At 40.2% G+C, this 19,485-nt stretch overlaps 1 protein-coding gene across 3 annotated transcripts; it reads right to left on the reverse strand.

Moving 5' to 3' along the window:
• Positions 1–7,334: 7,334 nt before the first annotated feature.
• On the reverse strand, positions 7,335–18,854 carry LOC133900129 (uncharacterized). 3 transcript variants are annotated; one of them, XM_062341263.1, is made up of 16 exons: positions 18,599–18,854; positions 18,434–18,517; positions 17,443–17,583; positions 17,285–17,355; positions 16,516–16,609; positions 15,624–15,701; positions 14,527–14,593; positions 14,009–14,094; positions 13,543–13,593; positions 13,172–13,219; positions 12,215–12,335; positions 9,024–9,204; positions 8,140–8,277; positions 7,939–8,051; positions 7,751–7,819; positions 7,335–7,661 (listed from the first exon to the last, which is right to left on the reverse strand). In XM_062341263.1, the coding sequence occupies exons 1-16, from the start codon at positions 18,755–18,757 to the stop codon at positions 7,558–7,560; spliced, it is 1,605 nt and encodes a 534-aa protein (XP_062197247.1). In that variant the 5' UTR covers positions 18,758–18,854; the 3' UTR covers positions 7,335–7,557. The 3 variants fall into 3 exon arrangements, with proteins under 3 accessions (XP_062197247.1, XP_062197246.1, XP_062197245.1); XM_062341262.1 differs by having other exon boundaries at positions 7,335–7,664; positions 8,140–8,274; positions 18,599–18,853; XM_062341261.1 differs by having other exon boundaries at positions 7,335–7,664; positions 18,599–18,852.
• Positions 18,855–19,485: the final 631 nt, after the last annotated feature.

The raw sequence follows: 19,485 nt of genomic DNA on the forward strand, positions 1-19,485 counted from the left end.
TACCGACCTCCGGCGGCGAGACACCCCTACCGAGAGGCTCCCACATCCAGGCGCACCCGGCCGGCGTCAGGACCATTAGGGATTACAACGTGTCGGGTTAGAAGCCGGTTAAGGCAAAACCCATTCGTCATGAAATTCGAAAATCAAAACCTGATCCAGACCTAAAATTCTAATCGGATTCAAAAATGCTCTCACGTCCAAATTTGATGGGACCCGAAACCCGGTGAGGACCATCGAATCTTACCTTGCACAAGAGGCGTATTGCATGCGCTACGCTGGAGTGGAGGGTAGAGCCCCTCAGCGGCGGTGAAGAGAAACTGGTGGAGCGGCAGGGAGGTCGAGGCGGTGACGCCCAGACGCGGAGGGGAGGGCGGCCGGGGATGACGTCGAGCGCGGAGGGGCGGAGAGGCTGGGTGTGCTAGGACTACTTGTTTCCTGTCGCAGTGTTGCCTAGTTGTGCGGCGACAAGGAAAAGTTGCCCATTCAGTTATGATTTTTGGAGATGTGCGGCGTAGTGAGGTAACCTAGTCGTCGATGAATGGGCGACTTTTGTAAAAATCGCCTAGTGAAGATATTTCATGTAACCTGCTGCTAATGATGGACCCAACATTGCTAATGAAGACTCCACATCGAAACGAAGCACTCAAAACCGCATCATCTCAGCCGTGCCGCTCTCCTTCGTGCTCGACCCCTGGCAACGTCGTCTACACTGCCTCCGATGTCAACTTCTTGTCAACGTAAGTGCCCTGTCGCATGGCCTACAGCATGAGGCTCTCCTGCGTGCTAGCCCTGTCGCAGAAGCCAGCGGCGCCCTCATGCACACACCGTGCGAACCATGCCGCACCATGGCCACCGGTCACACTGCCATAACTACAATGCTCCCGTGCTCCAGTCTATCCAGCCGCCTACCACGCCTGGTCTTCTTCGCTCCAATCGTGAGTTGAAACCACTGCCTAGTTCGTGTTTTCTTCAACAACCACTTGTTGCGTCCCGAAGGTCGTTTCTCTAATGCCTAGGTTTAAATATCGATTCCTCATGAGGCAGTTGGTCTACCAAATTTGTATTGTAATCTAATATTGTAATCATTGAATCATTTGGTTGTAATATAGAGGGGATTAAATACTTATAAATATAAAATTATAAATAATAAACCTACATCAAATATGAGAAATAAATGATACTGAAATTTACAAGAATGACAACAATAATTAAAAGTAGGGTAGATGACACGCTAGAGCCATGTAGCTAGCTGGTCATTAGATCAGGAAATGATCTACATGTTAGAGAATAAATAGGATAAAGATTAGCCGTATGAATTAAATATGCTTGTCACATAATTAATACACTTTAATCTTCTCCTGTCCATCGGTTTCTTATGGACCATTGGACAAGAACGATCATCCTTCCATACCAAGGTTGTACCATTCACCCTATGTGGAACTACTTCATTGTAGCTAGGTATAGCACCTGTCACAGAGCTCTGATCTATAACTTGGTCATCCACACAGTCGTTGCCTCCCTATGTAGATCTAACCCTTATGTTTGTGACCAAACAAACCATGGAAAGACTAGAGACAAACAAAAGATTTGTATAGAAAAAGACTATGTTAAGATTACTCTCGATCTACACTAATGATGCACTATATGGCGCCTATGTGCCCTCTATCCCTAAGGTTACTACTCACTTATCGCAATGAAAATGAACCTCATAATAATAACAAGAAAGATCATCATCAGATAAATGTGGAACATAGTTAAAGGAAAACATGAATAAGTTCATTGATGCAATGAATGTTTACACCGAGAAATGATAGAGGAGACCTATTACAATGGATCCGATGGAGGAGAAATAGACGAACTATAGTGAAAATGGTGGTGACTATATCTCCTAGCAGTCCTTCGGTGTCTTGTGGTGGTTATGTGGTCGCCTTTCCTTGATGTGGATCAATGCCGTATTTAAATAACCATTGGGATAGGGTTTTGCGCCACCTTTGGAAGCTATTTGACCCCTCTGCCTTCACAAAAAAGTTATACAGTTTGATGATATGGACTCAAAGGAGGGTGGTGCGGTCGCTCCTGAACATACAACACCCCTCAAAACCTTCTAGAATCTTCAATCGAGGCACGACTAGTACGTTTGGCTTCATTTTTGTGAGATCTTTACATTTATTGGTTTGGATTGTGCGCAATCTTCCCTTTTCCTGTGGGTTTAACAAAAAAGAACATATTTCATGCAAATTGTAGTTAATTAATGGTTAACCGAGCAATAGTTATCAAAGATATTCATGAAATCACTAGGAAATATTCCCTAGAACAGTATGGCATAAGAGGGAGATTTCTTTGTTGAGATTATTTGCGTAATGCGACAATGGAACCTTAGTGGGTAGACACTTGTTAGGAGAAAACTTTTTAAATGCCTTGCAATGGGTTCCTATGCGCACACCTCAGAAGTGTGTAAGAGTTTTCCGTTGGCCAACGGATACTCGGCAAAATGGGATGACACGTCTTGTGGTTAAAGTGTACAACTTCTGCAAAGTGTAAAACTGATATATTAGCCATGCTCATGGCCATGAGCGACGAGGAATGTCACACATGATTAGAATACACTAGTTTTGGATAACTTTAGGTTGGTGGTTCATTCATGGTTGCGGGAACCATGTTTGAGGTGGTTTATGTTAAGAAGGTTAATTCTTGAGGTTATTTACATTTAGTTATTTACTCTTACTTTTATTAAACATTTTATTAAATTACACCTTTATGCAAATCATCCCCTATAAGCCTTATTATTGTGAATGCCTTCATGTTATATTTTACCATAACTTGTAGAGTACGAGATATACTTACACTTACTATAACCATCAATCGGGCAAAATTCTAAAGATTACTCTGAGAATGGAGAATTCTAACGTGGTGCTCTACATCAACTGTTTGTGGGAGATACGAAACTAGAAGATCATGTTAGCTGCGGAGTTTATTTGCTTTTTGACCTTCGAAGGTCCCCTATGTAAGAACGAATATTTACGCTAAGTTGTGACATTGTGTTTTATTTATTATATATGAAGTCCCTATATATTGAGATTGATTCTTAGTTCCATATATAGTATAGGTATTGGTCTAACCTTAGACCAGTCCTGATAGTTGTGCTAATAGATACTAATTAAACTAACCATCGAAGCATTGCTGAGGTTTATTCCTAAAATTCAAAATGATTATTTTTGGGATTGGCTATTATCATGTTGGCACCAAGGTAGTGTCATCGCTACAACCCGTCTTCACTCATAGCCAGTTGTGGGTTCCCCCTCTTCTTTACAGAGCTCACCTGCATTTCATTCAACCTTAACAACTAGAGGAGTGTTGCTTTTCTCATTGCATAGGAGATAAATATTATTTTATTGATTGGCAATTCTTTATTGTCAATTTTCATATTTATTCACATATTTATTGCTTTGTTGTGCAACAAGACAAAAATATCAAGATAATAACTAAGTGAGGCTCACATGCTAGTAAAAACTAATCAAGAACAACAATTTGACCTTCAACTTCTGATGGTGTGCGGCCTATTAGGACAAGCATTTCATCTCCAAGCATCATTTAACTGGTACAATAATTTACTAAGATGATAAAAAAAGAGGGTGTATAGATTGAGCCTCATAACAAGAATAAAAATAAAGTAAGGGAACGCCAATGCCATGTAGATAGTGTTGTGTGTAGCTAGGATTTGATCTAAAAGAATAAATGCTGAAATTAAAGTGCTACTATAGTTGATACACAAATGATCAATTCCTGGACGACACACCCTGTGGTCATGTCTTCCGGTTGTCCCGATCCGACAAGGTAATTCTCCTTTGGTGCCTGCGAATCCTCGCCTCGCGTCTCTATTAAGTGATTGCTCCCGGACCAACGCATTAAGTGTGGCGGTTGTGTCATGGATCCTCGAAAAGAGTTCTTCCTTGATCTGGGGGTCTCTTTTCTGTCACTGAGTCCCGATCTCAAATTCGTTGTCTTCACCTGTGTGCTTAATCCCTAAGGTTTGTGGCCAATTGTTAGGATTGGTGATGTCCTAAGAGAGCGAGGGTGAATTAGAACACCTAAAAACTAATCAACTCTAAAAACTTTACAAGATAAATCTATATCAATTTCTATCTAAATGTGCTATAAGTTTATCTAGTGTGTCTACTCTACCGCTTAAAAAGGTTTGCAACCTATAGCTAATCCTAGCAAACTACTCTAGGAAGGTAAACATACAAAGATAGATTGCAAATATGTAAATGCGGAAATGTAAAGAAGGTAGAGAGAGCAAACTCGACATAAGAAATTTTTATCATGTGGTATTGATGGCATAAACGCTACCCCTAGTCTACGTTGGAGCAGACACCTAGACTATTGCTCCCTCATAGCACCCGGACACGACCCTTGAGCTACCTAGGCCTTAAGTAGGTTGAGCCACCAAGCCACCAATGTAAGATCTCACCACAAGCCTCTCTTCTGGTCACTTACACCGTCTTCACTTCGGAGTTTGAGTCACCAAGGTAAGGGTCTCTGCGTCCCTATAGAAGCGTCTTGCCGCTGCTTCACACTAAGTCAGAGGGTCAACAAGTATGGGCTACCAAGACTCATGATGCTGACGAGTCACCAAGACTCTAAGGTGCCGGTGTACCACTTGGTACAATAAATAATCACTCATTGATCTCCTCTCTAGACAGAAACACCTAGCAACAACTCTCTCTCTCTCTAGGCCTAATAGTACTAATCACTCTCTAATCTAGTGCTTAATTGCCTTGGATGATCACTTTTAACATTTTGATGGCTTGGATGTTTTCTCAGGTGTATATGAGCTTCTCTGGACTCCAGCACACACAAATGGCCGAGTGGGGGGGGGGAGTATTTACAACCTTAACCCCGCGAGCTAGCCGTTGCTCCAATGACTCAAACAGACTGTGAACACCGGATGATCTGGCGTCAATAGCAGTATAAATACAGGACCATCTGACGTGTATAGAAGTGGCAACTAGCTGTTGAAACCCCACTCAAACTCATTTGTAAACACCAGAACATCCGGTGTAAACAACTCCTCATCGTCGGACCCTAGTCTTGAGATATCAAACCCTAGTCTTGAGATACGAAAATACTAGTGTAGGATAGTAGGTGACATAAATTATGAGATGATGCATTTTTACTTGAGATTGATTTGGATACACACATATTTATTCGAGTGTAAGAAGAGATATCAAACCCTAGTCTCGAGATACCAAAACACTAGTGTAGGATAGGAGATGACATAAATCATGAGACGATGCATTTGTACTTGAGATTGATTCAGATATCTTTTACTACTACAGAAAACGTCATCACTGCCGGTTCAAAAATAGTTTTGCTACCGGTTTTTGAACTGGCAGTGAGTAAGAGGCAGTGATACTCAGTATTAGCACTGTCGGTTTGGGAACCGATAGTAAAAAAGTTATCACTGCCGGTTGGTGTTACGAACCGGCAGAGATAATCGACCCAGATCTGATGTTTTTAGGATTAATTTTTTTTCACACTCGACGAACGAACCCTCCCCCCTCAGCTCTTCTGACTTATGACGACCCCCTCGGCTCTTTTGGTCTCTCTCACTCGAATCGTGCAAATTACATGCCCGTGTATTTTCTGGGATTCAAACCGGTGACCTCCCCCTCACGCGAAGCTTTCTTACCATCTCACATCATAGTCTTACCTGATGAATATGTCAAAATTTGTTTTTTTTTATGTTTCCTACTCAAATATTTGGACGATTATTTAGGTATATATATGGCTTTAAATGAAAAAATTATCAACTACAAAGTTATACATCTCGTTGAGTTCTACAATGTTTATATAAAGTTTGTCTCCATCTGACTCCTTATGAAAAAGTTTATATCCAATTTATATAACGTTTAGTAAAACGACCATAACTTTTATATACGGAGTCTGATTTCGATGTTCGACCTATGCTTTCGAAGCTAATGAGGAGGCGCATCTGAAAGGCATATGCACAATGGCCAACAAAGGGGAAGATGTGGTAACCGAGTCGGCACAGTGGCCAACTCGGCCACGACTCAGGACCGACGCCATCCTTATGAGCTAGGCCATCTTGTCCAGAATCAACGCCAATTTGTACCTAAGATTGATTTGGTTACACATTTATCGTAGTGTAAGAAGATATCAAACCCTAGTCTTGAGATACCAAAACATTAGTGTAGGATAGGAGAGGACATAAATTATGAGCCAATGCATTTGTACTTGAGATTGATTTGGATACACACATATTTATCCAAGAAGATATATCAAACTCTAGTATTGAGATATCAAAACACTAGTGTAGTATATGATAGAATATAAATTCTGAGACGATACTTTTGTACCTAAGATTGGTTTGGATACTCACGCATTTATTGTAGTGTAAGAATATATCAAACCCTAGTCTTGAGATAACAAAACACTAGTGTAAGATAGGATAAATTATAAATTCTGAGACGATGCATTTGTACGTGAGGTTGGTTTTACTTCTATATAAACACCTGCACGCAGAAAGAGAAAAGCGATACAGATACAGCAGAAGCAATCCTATTCCTCGTCTCAAAAAGAAAAGAGTTATAATACTACCTTCCTCATTGCACTGTCAAGAGCAACACATCGAGGATCATGTCCTTGATAAGCTGCTTTGTTCTTGGTTCTTACGATCATGTCTTGGACCACCCCATCATGCGAACCTGGGAAAGGTATATATCCCTACTTTTACTTACTTTGCATTATTTTCCTGAGATGTTCAAATTAATTAACCAATTGATCTTGTTTCATTTGTATTGCGTTGCATGTGTAGCCCACGGGCGCTACCAGTAGTCGCTGCAGCCACTGGTGACGGAGAGGTGCGTCCCTTTTTCATGGTGTACGCGTCATGAGTGCCGCAGATTTTGTGTAGAACACTCGAGTAAGGGTGGTCGTTGCATAAAAGATGGTGGTACATCACATGCGTGCTGCTGCAAAGAAAAGGAAATGTAATGCATCAATCTGTTCGAAGCAAATTCAATAAACATGTTCGCTTTCTATTATGGGATAAAAATCCACATCTCATTGACACACCGGCGATGCCAAATCGGGGGTTCTCATGCCTCGTTGCATTAAGAACTTTGCAAGTTGTTTAATTTTAAATAGGTGCTCGGCAGCACTGGTCACCATGCTTTTACTACAGTCCCGCATCGCAATGGCCAAATGGAAGCACTGCTAAAGCTTCAGGCATCTCAGAAGGAATGCTGTGCTGCGACAAAAAAGGATGTTTGCTTTTGTCGGAAGCAAACATCCGAGTGCTGTGCGGCAAGTGTTTGTGAATCACACAAAGAACATTTGATTCCTTGCTGCCTTTCACTTTTATGGAGTGAAATGTCCAGCCAGTACCTGCGACCGTATTGGCACACAGGTAAATAGTTATAACAGACATGTATGATTTGTATTACGTAGTTCGATTCACGGTCCAAATTGATTATATAGCACAACGCTGAACCTTTCTTGAAACCTTCATCATGCGTGCCCAACTTCAGGGTGTTACTTAAGGAAAACAAAATTTCCACCAATCTCCTGGAGCATCCGTCTGAGTTTATTCATAACCTGATGCCTGACATCATTTACTTTCGCTAAGAGTCCCGCTACTTCTGGAAGGGATTTCCAGGTTGGTTAGCATATTGATATGTATTATACGAGCTAGAAACATCAAGACAAGGCAGGTACTGTTGATTACCGAGAAGTAGCCTCAGGTGGAGATAGCTAATATTTGTTTTGGCTTGCAAGAACATATGGTTGATTGTACCTAAATGCAGTAGAACAGCTCCATGATGTTAGAGATTTCAGAATATCATGTAGCATTAGGCTGTAAGCTAGAACGGTGATAATCGGAGTGAAACTACTATTGACTTGACTTAGACATACCAGACTCCATTTTGGGCTGTTTCTCAAGGCCGTGTATAGCACATTTTGCATAAGTGAGAAGTCGAACATGGCGTGGCGCCCCAAGATTCCCCAAAATGGACCTCAATAGTCCACTGAAATTGAGATCAAACATTTTATAAGCTGCAAGAATGAAGGTAACGACATCAACATGTTGATATGCTCTCACAAAAATTTCCATACTCTGTTCGAAGTATGACATAAAAGTCCGGTGGCAAGGATTCCATAAATGAAGATATATCATCCATTCCCAGAGAGCTCAAGTCCTCCTTTAAACGCCTTTGCTCTTCACCAGACATTTGTGTGCCAAGAGCTGATCTACTGATGATAATTATGGCAGAATGAGTTATACATAATTAGTTTAATCAGGAAACAGCTTATGACACCAACTCCTATCACATGAAGTACTTATTGAATTCTACACAATATGATCATATGATGTGATTCAAATGTCATGTAAAATCCAGAATTAACTCCAGCTGGGAAGGTCAGACTCTACTTTATACTCGTAGGTTGGTCCCACCATGAGTTGTCGTAGTTATACTCCATATTAGCTATGCTTGGTTGCCACATGTGCCATGGTTTCACACGTCAAAATCATCAAATGGTAGCCCCATCCATAATTATGCAAATTTTGTGGCTAAAAATAGTACCATAGGAGTTCTACGTTATTTCCAGTTCAATCCTTGAAAACAGACAACACAGGCTTCCTTCACATTATCACATACAGCGTATACATTATTGAGGTATAAACGATATGGAATTCAAAATTTTCCTTCATGCAGTCTTATTTTTAGTTCATTTTCCTATTGGATTCAACTCTATACTCAGCATCAACACTGTTATATCACAACACCTGCTTAAAATTAATTCCTACGCATTTGGATATGTGTGCATTGGGTTCACTTGGGAAATGTATACGCTTATAAGTATGTCCCTCGATGCCCCCATCAATTTTTTTCTGGTCTCGAAAAAGATGCCCCATCAATGCTGATGATACAATTTTCTAATATTTATAGCCCAATGATAATGACCACATCATGGTATTTGAGAGAATTAAAGCTTACCTTTCGATAGTTCTCCCTGTGAATATTACAGGAAAGTACTTTGCATATTTGCCAACACCAAACTGTTCACCTAACTCCAGAATTTTTTTCGCATCCAACAGTATCAATGCTTTCCACAGCTGACAATAGTCCAATCTGAACTTTTGGTCCAATTCTCTATAAATACCATGATCCAACAGAACTGCCAAAAACAGACACCATTTCAGATGTAAAAATTCTATAAAATAGAAGTGGTCAACTCACATTCCATACAATGTTGAGTGCTCAGCCCTATGATAAAGAGCATCTAGTGGAGAACGAGAAGCTCCAACAAGAGCAAATGCTCACTGCTTTCTTGGACCATTAGCTTCCCATCGACCCCCTTCTTATAAGGGATTGAAAGGTTTTGATCAATAACTAAATAGATGCCCTGCTCCAAGAACAGCAAGAGCTCAATGCGCAGGTTGTCATATGAGGTTGCTAGGGAGACTAGAAGAGTCGTTCATCTCTATCTATAGGATTGAAATATGTAGTCCGTCAGCGCAAAGTAGTTTATTTTAATGTGTGGCTTGGCCATCCATACGATAGGACATATGATTCTAATCAACGAATAACCAGATGCATTTATGTCTAGTCTTCCGGCTTTTATTAATAATGTTATTATGGCAATAAATTACAGTAGAGATTTGTGAAACCAGTAACTCAACCAGTTACATGCGAACCAATAAGATTGTTAGTGATAGGGTAAACATATGCCGGGAGAATAGCCGGGCGGCGTCGGCTGCTAGAAGAGGGATTAGACTATAAATTGGGACTTAAAACCATAAGGAAGACATAGGAGAAGGGGACTAGGAACTAGATTAATTTATCTTGCTTGATTACAATAGGTGTTGCACCCTCCTTTATATAGGAGCCGGCCCTAACAATCTAAACTAACAAATCTTATCTCTAACTAATCTAATCTGATCCCTAACCTACTGCTACAGTGCGCGCGGCGCTACAGTACGAAACTAGGAGCAGGCCAGTTTTTTCTTTTGGCTCGCATAAACCAGTTAAAAGCCAACTCACTCTAATATTTTAGTAACATTCAAATGTAAGCCATAAAGGTTTACCCTTCAACTACAATCCGTCCAAGAAAACATATATCTTGATGTTTCCTATTAATGAATCAACCAGTTGGTTAATTTGGTCTTTACTGGAAGGAGATGGTACGTGGCCAAGGAACCTAACTCAGGCCTGGGGGTGAAATTTTCCCGCAGATCCTAAGGGCAACTTAGTGAGTACATGTCAGGAGAACAATTTCTTATGTAAACATTTCCACATGGCCGCAGAGGATAAGTATCCCTAGCTCAACGAAATGTACTAGGCAAAGAGGAGAGGTCCCGTGACTGTTAGATGGAGAGGAGTGTATCAATGTATGCAATTTATTGAACATCCTCAATAGGGCATATATGTAGTACAAGACATGAGAAACACCCCAAACCCTAGACTACAAGTACAATAACTATTTTACCCTTAACCCTCAAATGCAAGGCAAGCTTGAAATTCGAAGTAGCACGCAAGCTTGAAAACCTTGTCATGCCAAGGAGGTGCGAAAAGAAGCACTTAGGTAGAGTCGTGACGATGAACATGCCTTCAATCAAGGGTCACGACAAAGGCGACGAAGGGCATTGCCGCACAAATCCGGATGATGTCGCACATATTCAGACGGGCCTAGGCCGCACAATAGAAGCTATGAGTAGCAGACAAAGGCTACAAGAAGACCCAGAAGGTAAAATCGCAGCCAAAAGGACGGCAAACCACAAAGTAAAAGTAGCAATCAGCTGTTCGGCAAATAATTTGTGGACTCGCATGGCATGGACGAAGTCAAGGAGGGTGATTAGCGGCGAACTTGGATGGACACAGTGGAAGACACGACCCTAAGATGAGACATACTGATAATAGCAAGCAGCAGCAATATCAGCGACACATCTTCCAAACAGCAGGCTGAATATTAAGTATGGCCTCAAACCGAATTGAAAGAATAGGCCCTGCACCACACAAAGATGCACCAATAGCACAAGCAGAAGCAGAAGCACGTGATGCCCGCCAGCAAGCAACATCTTGGCCCATAGATAAAGCAGTCCAAGCAGAAGCAAATGAGCCCACGTGTGACCCAAGCCAGCTAGCCAGCCACAAGGTTTGCCCTTACAAGCAGCAAGGGAGTGGCGGCACAACTTGAAGGGAGGAGCACCTTCCACGGGCAGGGGTGCCAACCAGTGATGCATAGCGGAGAAGCGGTGGTGGAGCTCCTACTCCCTACTCCAGACCAGCAAGAGAGGCGACGCACGAGTTGGAGATCGAGGTGCAGCCCGTTGAATTTGAGCAAAGGGCTGCCCCATGGTGGCACGTGTGGGTAACGAGGCCCTCATCGGCCACGGTGGCCGGATGGCAGCCCCACACTCACCACTACAGGTGAGGCTAGATCCAAGTGGCGGTGGGGCTCTGTGGCTCTGTGCGGAGGCGAGTCTTTGCAGGTGTGGCGGCGTTCTGGAGGAGCAGCAACACTACGGTGCCAAATAGGAGCTCCGGACAGCGGTGTCCCGAGCAGATCCTATGGCGACCCGACTGAGGGAGCTCCCGGTGGCGGCATTGTTGACGTTCCCCTTGGCAGAGACGATTCCTCCCCCCTCCCACCCCGCCACACGGATCTAGCGAGGAGAACGGCAACTCCAGATCTGGAAGACACATACTTGTTGCTACTACGCTTGACCAACTAGGACGACGAACTGGGTTTGGGTTTGAGGCTCAGGTTGCCACCTCCGGGAGTTGATTGCTCCTCCCTAGGATAGCAGAGCGGAAGCGAATTTCGAATCGAGGAAACCGAAGCTCTTGATACCATGTTAGATGGAGCGGAGGAGTGCATGAATGCATGCATTGTATTGAACAGCCACAATAGGGCATATATGTAGTACAAGACATGAGACACACCCCAAACCCTAGACTACAACTTCAATGACTATTTTACCCTTAACAGTGAAAACCAAACTTTGAAGGGAGTTTCATATGTTAATTCCTGAAGAGCAAAAATGTAATAAGGGGTATTTAATTTCTTCGATGCATGTAGTATTTCTTTACTCATTGTTCACAAGATGTACATTGTTGAACTCACTCGTTGCAATATACTAGTGATTCTAGTAGAACAATACCATGTTCAAGAGCAAAAGAAGTACCTAGTGAAAATTTTCCATGGCCTTGAGGAGAAACTAATATATTTCCAGGATGTGGATCACCGTGAACAAAACCGTGTACAAATATCATTTCACCAAACAGTTCAATCAAAGCCTTAGCTACCTGGAAGGTAAATACAACACACACAAGACAAAGAAACCTGATAAGGTACTCCCAAAGAACTATCCATGGATAGGAGTGTAATATTTAAGTTGAGCGTAATATTTAAGTAAACGAATTGGGTTTGGAATGTAATAAGGTACTCCCTCCATTCAAGAATGTAAGGCGTATTTTGTTTTAAAAAAGTCATCAAAAGTAAACTTCGACCGTTAATCTCTCTTATAATATGTCGTCAATTGCTATAAAATCAACATCATATTAAACAGTACTTTGAAATACAAATCTATTGAAACAAATTTTGTATACTGAACATGCATATAATTTGACTAATTGTCGGTCGAAACTTATGACACTTACTTTTTCGAAACAAAATACGCCTTACATTCTTGAACAAAGGGAGTATATTTCATTGCTTATAATTGCACACCACAACACCTTTCCTCAACATAAGTTTTTGGGTGAGTTAGTTGGTGCATGAAACTCGACATGGTATTAGAGAAAAGATCCCGAGTTTAAGACTTGGGTAATGCGATTTTCATGAAAGAAACAATTGCAGACCACTTCTAGCGTATGCTACAGGCATGAGGGAGCCTAGTGAGGGTGGGTGTTGAAGTATATTGCCCGTCTTCCCTCAACGGTTAAAGATTTTTGGTGAACCAGCTGGTGCATGATCTTAACGAACTCAATGGAGGCAGAGTTACTTTCAGAGCCTGAGTCTAGCAAGTTTTTAAATTTGCTCTAGCATTTTTGCCACCTTTGTAGTGTATACGCACAAGAAAGCCTTCGATGAAATTATTTATGATAGAAAAATATATTCATGTCAGAATGAAGCTAAGAACCTTTGTAGGACTAATATCTGCTCTCCTTAGGAAGTCCAAGTCATTAACCTGTCAAAAACAGAATGAACAAAAGGGGTCAATGGTACTTCTTCTTATCAGTAAGTAATTTCAGATCACTTCTTCCTTCCTTCTCTACAGGCTGAACTTTCCTTTCATTTCCTTTCATTGTCTTTAGTGTAAGTAAAGGGGTATCTGCAGTTTTCACTTCTTTGGCAAAGAGTTTAGTTGGTTATCAAAGCATCCTTAAGGCTCGACAACTAAGGGATTGCAGGATGAAATCCCAGAAATTCCAAAACAAAACCACTGATATATAAATAATGCCCACGTATAATCTTTGTATAAATAAGTTAGCCTAAGGATTAATCATTTACCTTGTGTCCATAACAAAACTCCATAGTCAAAACCTCCCTGGTTGTCAGTTCCTGCATCAGGTTTAACTATTGTCACAGACTGCCATACACAAAGCTCCATACTTCACATCATAGGATTTAAACATGTAAAATCACAAATGATGCCCCTGAAACATCACTAAGAGCCGGTTAATGTTCTTGATGATTGTGTGTGTCTGTGTGTGCGTGTGGTAGGGTGGGGTGTGGGGGTTGTAATGGGTAGGTATTTAGTATTTACACAATATAGTGCATAAAAATTGATGAATTAACAATTTGACTGTAAAATAGTCGATTTGAGCACAATCTGTTCATGATTTTAATTTTCAATTGTTTCAAATTCCCCCTAAACCCACCCCCAAAAATACCCCAAAAAGAACGGGAAGAAAAATGTCCTCTGGCCTCACAAACACGCCCCTTGTCGAGTCCACAAGTTTCATAAGCCTCATACCCAGAACACATAAGGCACTTTAACAAGACTATTTTTCCTGAAGCAGCTGGCTGTTCTCTCAGAATTCTTAGCCTCTAGGGTAAAATCTGTAAATGAACAAGGCACAGTTATTTCAATAATATGAAATCACATATTAAGTGAATCTTAGAGCATCAGATAGAGTTGATAAGAATCTCAACAAAATGATCTAAATGAATGACACTCAACAAAAGAAGTTCAATCTATGTGAAAAGCATAAATAAGTTCACGAAAAATAGGGACATAGTTTGACTTTTAAACTCGTCACGCAATAATTTAAGGAAACTAAAAGAACCTAATATTTAAGCTATCTTTTTTACAGGTATTGACCTATTTATCTCCGCACAAGACTATTGTTCTTTTATTTTCTGAAAGGATTATACGAAAAATAGACAATAGAAATTAGCACTAAAATATATTAAATATGAAACCTCTCAGAAATCATTTACTTAAATAAGAGTTATCTGCAGTTTACAATAAAGGAACTTGGATGCACTTACCAAGTTCCACTGACATGGATCTCTCAAATTCAACTAGTATTCTGTCAAATCTATAATCAGGAAAGATCTGCAGACAGAAAAAAAAAATTATTTTGATTGTACAAACAAAAAGACACTATGAAATTATATTAGAACAAAAGGCGATCCACGTAAAGGTTTCAATCAATATAATTTCATCTAACATAAGAATCATGAAGCGTGTTCTAGAAATTACAACAATAAAATTGACCCCAGCGGAGGACATGATGGTACAGTGGGTACCGATGGTACTCACTAAGTTCTGTCTGCTCAAAGCAATCCACTTATGGCGACTTCCATTCATGAGATATAAAGTCAATACATTGAATAAAGTACTAGCACTAAGCTACACAGTACACATTAATGGCTTGCTTACAATGCACTGTGGTACATGTCAGACATTAAATCAATAAAATTCAATTCACCATATGGACCATGGAAACATGTTTCTAAAGGAAGATAAAAGATCACCACAATAAACGACAAAAGGATGGGACCAATGGCCACTAAATCCCAGCTTAAAAGGATAAAGCATTTGTCAACAACATTGTGGAGCATGCCAAACTATCAACAGAATTCAATTAACCATAAGAACCGCAAAAACATGTATTTAGAAAATACAAAATGAAATGTTGACCCCATTGGAAGACAAGATGATGGGACCAATGGTGGTCATTGAATCCAGCCTATCCAAAGTTATCCAATAATGGCAACTGCCATCTAAAAGGCTAACACATTCATCCACAACATTCAATAATGCTAGCATCAATTCCTTAACCAAAATAAAAGTCTTGTTTAGGATTGCATCAATCTCTTTCATTAATGTTGCCACAGGGCAGTAGTACTTAGACTAGGGTTTTCCTTTAGTTAAATCTTAAATGCACAGAAACTGACACTTGAACTAGTAGTCTTAGTGAAATGTGATCATTTACTGCTCTTCTTAAATGATATTGTGCAGGTAAAAGTGAATGAACTGCATCAAATAATTTTAGCATACAAGAGGTATTAGATGCACCAACTTGTAAAATATTATCATTGCGCAATAAAAGATGAACCCAAATTTGCTGTATTTAACATACCCAAGAGATCGATTTTGACAAGAAAGACATAGTCATGATGTCTATCTTCATTCGCTGCTCCAATCCAGGATACTGAACCTAGACGTCACAAAGGTTTGTATGAACTCTACTATGTTAATAAGATATTAAATTAATTCAAGCAAACTTACAGCATCATGATTGTGTCCATAGGAGTGGGGGGTTGACATTTACATGTGTATATAGCAGTTAGCTTAAAGAGGAATATCTGCTGCAGGCGTTTTGTATACTCCGAACAAACTAAGTTACACTGTTGTGCTACTGCACCGCAAAAACCAACAAAATGAAAAGAACAATATATGCAACAGATTCATGTTTATACCTTGTTACTAACAGTTCTACACTTTATTCAATGTTAGGTGAACATAAATACAAGGGCTTATAAGCCAAGTTAGCTATATTTATACTTAAAATGAATTTGCTATTGTTTTTACTCAAAGAAACTCTGATGAAATATTCATGTTCTGGTGCTTAGCTGCTTCAATTCCACAGTTTACTCCATTTAAAGTATGCCTGAAGGTAACGTTTAACACCCTATGAAATGTTGTGACTCCAAACTTGTATAATATGCACCATAAAATTGGTAGATAACTAAAGAATGAAGCCAGCACTTTAAGGGTATTCTAAAAGTGAAAAGCTAGTTCATAAATGCCCATCCTTCTAAAACATTGTATCGGCACAGATAAATTTGGTAGGTCATAGAATAAGCAAGAACGCTGGATTCGTGGATATGCCATGTAACACTTTAGTGAAATTTCTCTAGTTAGCTCTTTTAAGCCAGTTAGCATCCAATACAATGATATCTTTCTTGGTACAATAATATATCTTTGAAAAAATGGAACAGAGAACTGAGGCAGTTTAACAAGAATCTTACCTTGACAGCTACCTCTTGATTATTATGCAACCGACCTTGATGAACCTGAGCAATTGATGCAGCAGCAATCGGATGTTCGTCAAATTCCAGGAATCTGATACTCATATCTTAACACTTAATATTTATTTTTTTCACTTTATAAGCAACTATAGACTATGAATTATTAAGCACCTAACTAACAGAAAACCAGACACTAGAATGAGCTGAAGTGCAATGGTTTGAATTTCAAGTCTTCAGATGATGTTAATGGCATGGATATAATCATATAATACCAAACTAATGTAGAATAAAATGCCAAACCTGTCCTCTATTAAGCACGTTAACAGTGAATTACGATGGTACACAACGAACATGCTGGCAAGAACACTAAACGCAATTTGAATGAAAGCTACAAAGTGGATTACAGAACCCACAGTACAATTACACGCAACAGCCAACCTATGAAAATTTCGTTCTGACCACAGGGACTCATGCCAGAGTAACCATCATCGGTGATGTCATACAATTAATGGTTGCAAACTCTTAATTCTCTTTTTGTCAGTGCCCTCTGCAGACAGGAAAGAGCACGCACAGGGTGCACATTTTCAACTATGCTGAATGCAAAAGTAAGTGCACCTAGCTATATTGGTTCAAGTATAGGATTCAACAACATGACAAATGTGATATCAAAGCCTCTGAATTTCTTAAACAAAAAAGGTACAGACTCATGTGTTACTGATAAAAAAAACGACCAATCTAAAAAAAAGTAATCACGAAATTCAGTACTTACATGTCATGTAATCCCTTGCCAAAATTCTGCTCTATGACTACTTTAATATCTTGAAACATGGATGGTGTTGCCTGAGTTATTGAAAAAAAAATATAGTAAATAAGAAAGCAAAGTCATATGTCTATACACTATGATTAGGGTAGCAGCTAATAGTGAACCTGATCTTGCAGGCAGGAGAGAGCTGATGAGTACTCCTTTGGTACTTGTCTTAGTGATGAAGCATATTGACCAGCTTTTACATAAAACCCTCCATTCACTTCACATAGTGTAAGTAGCTTTTTTGCTGAACGCAGATGAACCTACACACAAGAGAAGAAAATTTTAGCATTTAGGGATTCATCTGATCAGTATAATCATTGTGAACTCTGGCTACTCCTGATTTCATGAAAAAAACTTAGATGTTAGATCAAAGGGCATGACTGTTGTAAGAGAGAGCACACTATGTCGTGCTAACTAAAATGAGTGGTGAAACTCCAGAATGCATAATTTATTCAAGTGGGCATCAGAACATCCACATTGCATATCATGGTTTCTGGGGAAGAGTGTGGTGAGGGGAAAGCTGTAGATATACGTATTGTTGCCTTCTAAAGTGAAATACTGACTGTTAATAGTCATTGCAGGGGATAGAACTAACTTAAATTGTGCCAAGGAAGCTTATCACATCAAAGGACAGTAAGCGTTAGAGTTTCAAAAGAAGCTGTAGTTTTGTATTGTGTTGTCTGCTACAAATCAATGATGTTGAATTTGTGATTCAAACAACTATGTGGGCCAGAAACAGTCGATTTTCACCGTAAAGCACATCAAAAGCAATTATGTATCGAGATATCCCGGTCCCCTCATGTTCCATCACAGGCCACATTAGACAGCACAGAAAGAGTACATGGTCACATGGTGACCTGGTTATCTCAACGTGAATTTCACGTCATATCGAAATTAATTCTGTTGTCAATAATTATACACTAATACTAGACAACTTCAAAAGCCAGACCCGAAAAGTTAATGTCTCTAGCCCTACCTAGCTGCCAGCTTAAAAAAAAACAGATCAATCATACAGCAATCAAAACAAGTTGAGGCAAAATTACTGCCTTCGACCAGCTTACACACACACACGGGACACCATCCCATTCTGGGCAGAACCTGATGCCGTACCTCGGAGAGCTTAACCCGGTACTCCGCTGACCCAGGAGCTAGTCCCCTTAGCGAGTACTTGTAATCCGCCACCACAAATCCAATCTGCAACAATCGATTGCCAAAAGTTGAGCATGAGCAACCATTTGATCGCACGAGGAGCAACATCTAGCGGTGAGGGCGAACCGTATAGACGGCGCGGGAGGAGCGGGCGACGCCGTGGTGGAGCGCGGAGGCAACGCTGCGGCCGTCGCCGGAGGGGGAGGCGACCGAGGCGGCTGCCAGGGCGGTGCCCGCCGCGGCGGCGGCGAGGAGGAGCGGCGCTCGGCGGCGATGGCGGAGCATCGCGGTCGCGGATTGTGGGGTTTAGGGTTTTGGGATGGCAGGTTGGAATTCGGGGGAGAAACGGTTGAGAGGTGAAGGGAGCAGTGTTCCGAAGCTTCGTTTGGAGACGATGTGGAAATAGGAAAACCACTCAATTTCTTTTCTTTTTTTTTCTTTTCAAATGTCTTTTCCAACTTTGAAGGGGAGAGTTTTCTGAATGGTGATTTTAATAAATATTGCTCTAAAGATTACTTTTTAAAAAATATTAGTTTAAACAATTACGCTGAATATGAAATATCATGTGGCACTATTTACAAGAAAAATTACTCCCACCTCCTTTTGTATTCGTTGTGCAATCGTCTTTCCTAGTTGTTGTGCTTTACATTTGTTCTTATTATCTTATGTTGGGCTTTTTTCTGAATGTGCATGTTTAGTATAGAATGCTACATGGTTACGTTGAGGTAATATTTGATAGACCTTGAATAAAAATAAAATCAATAAATCGGATGCTGAAGAGATATCATTGTATCTATTAACTAAAAATAAATAAACAAAAGCAATAAATATTGCACTGAAGGAAAAAACAAATAGAGAGCACATATGATGGACATGTGAAATCGATGCTCCTATACATATCTGAATCTAAGAAGGATATGAAACTTTAGCCTAAAGATATCGAAACAATGGAAAAAAAATGCAAAAATCTCTCTAAAAATCACTTGGATTTTGACTTTTTTCCAGAAGATGTT

Source organism: Phragmites australis, chromosome 19 (assembly GCF_958298935.1).
Source record: "Phragmites australis chromosome 19, lpPhrAust1.1, whole genome shotgun sequence".
Taxonomy (NCBI): domain Eukaryota; kingdom Viridiplantae; phylum Streptophyta; class Magnoliopsida; order Poales; family Poaceae; genus Phragmites; species Phragmites australis.

Coding starts and splice junctions, on each gene's coding strand:
- LOC133900129 (XM_062341261.1), bottom strand. CDS start 18,757: ATGCTCCGCCATCGCCGCCGAGCGCCGCTCCTCCTCGCCGCCGCCGCG. Junction 14,095..14,526: donor ATCCATGTCAGTGGAACTTG/GTAAGTGCATCC, acceptor GTTCATTTACAG/ATTTTACCCTAGAGGCTAAG. Junction 13,594..14,008: donor AAGTGCCTTATGTGTTCTGG/GTATGAGGCTTA, acceptor AACCTGATGCAG/GAACTGACAACCAGGGAGGT.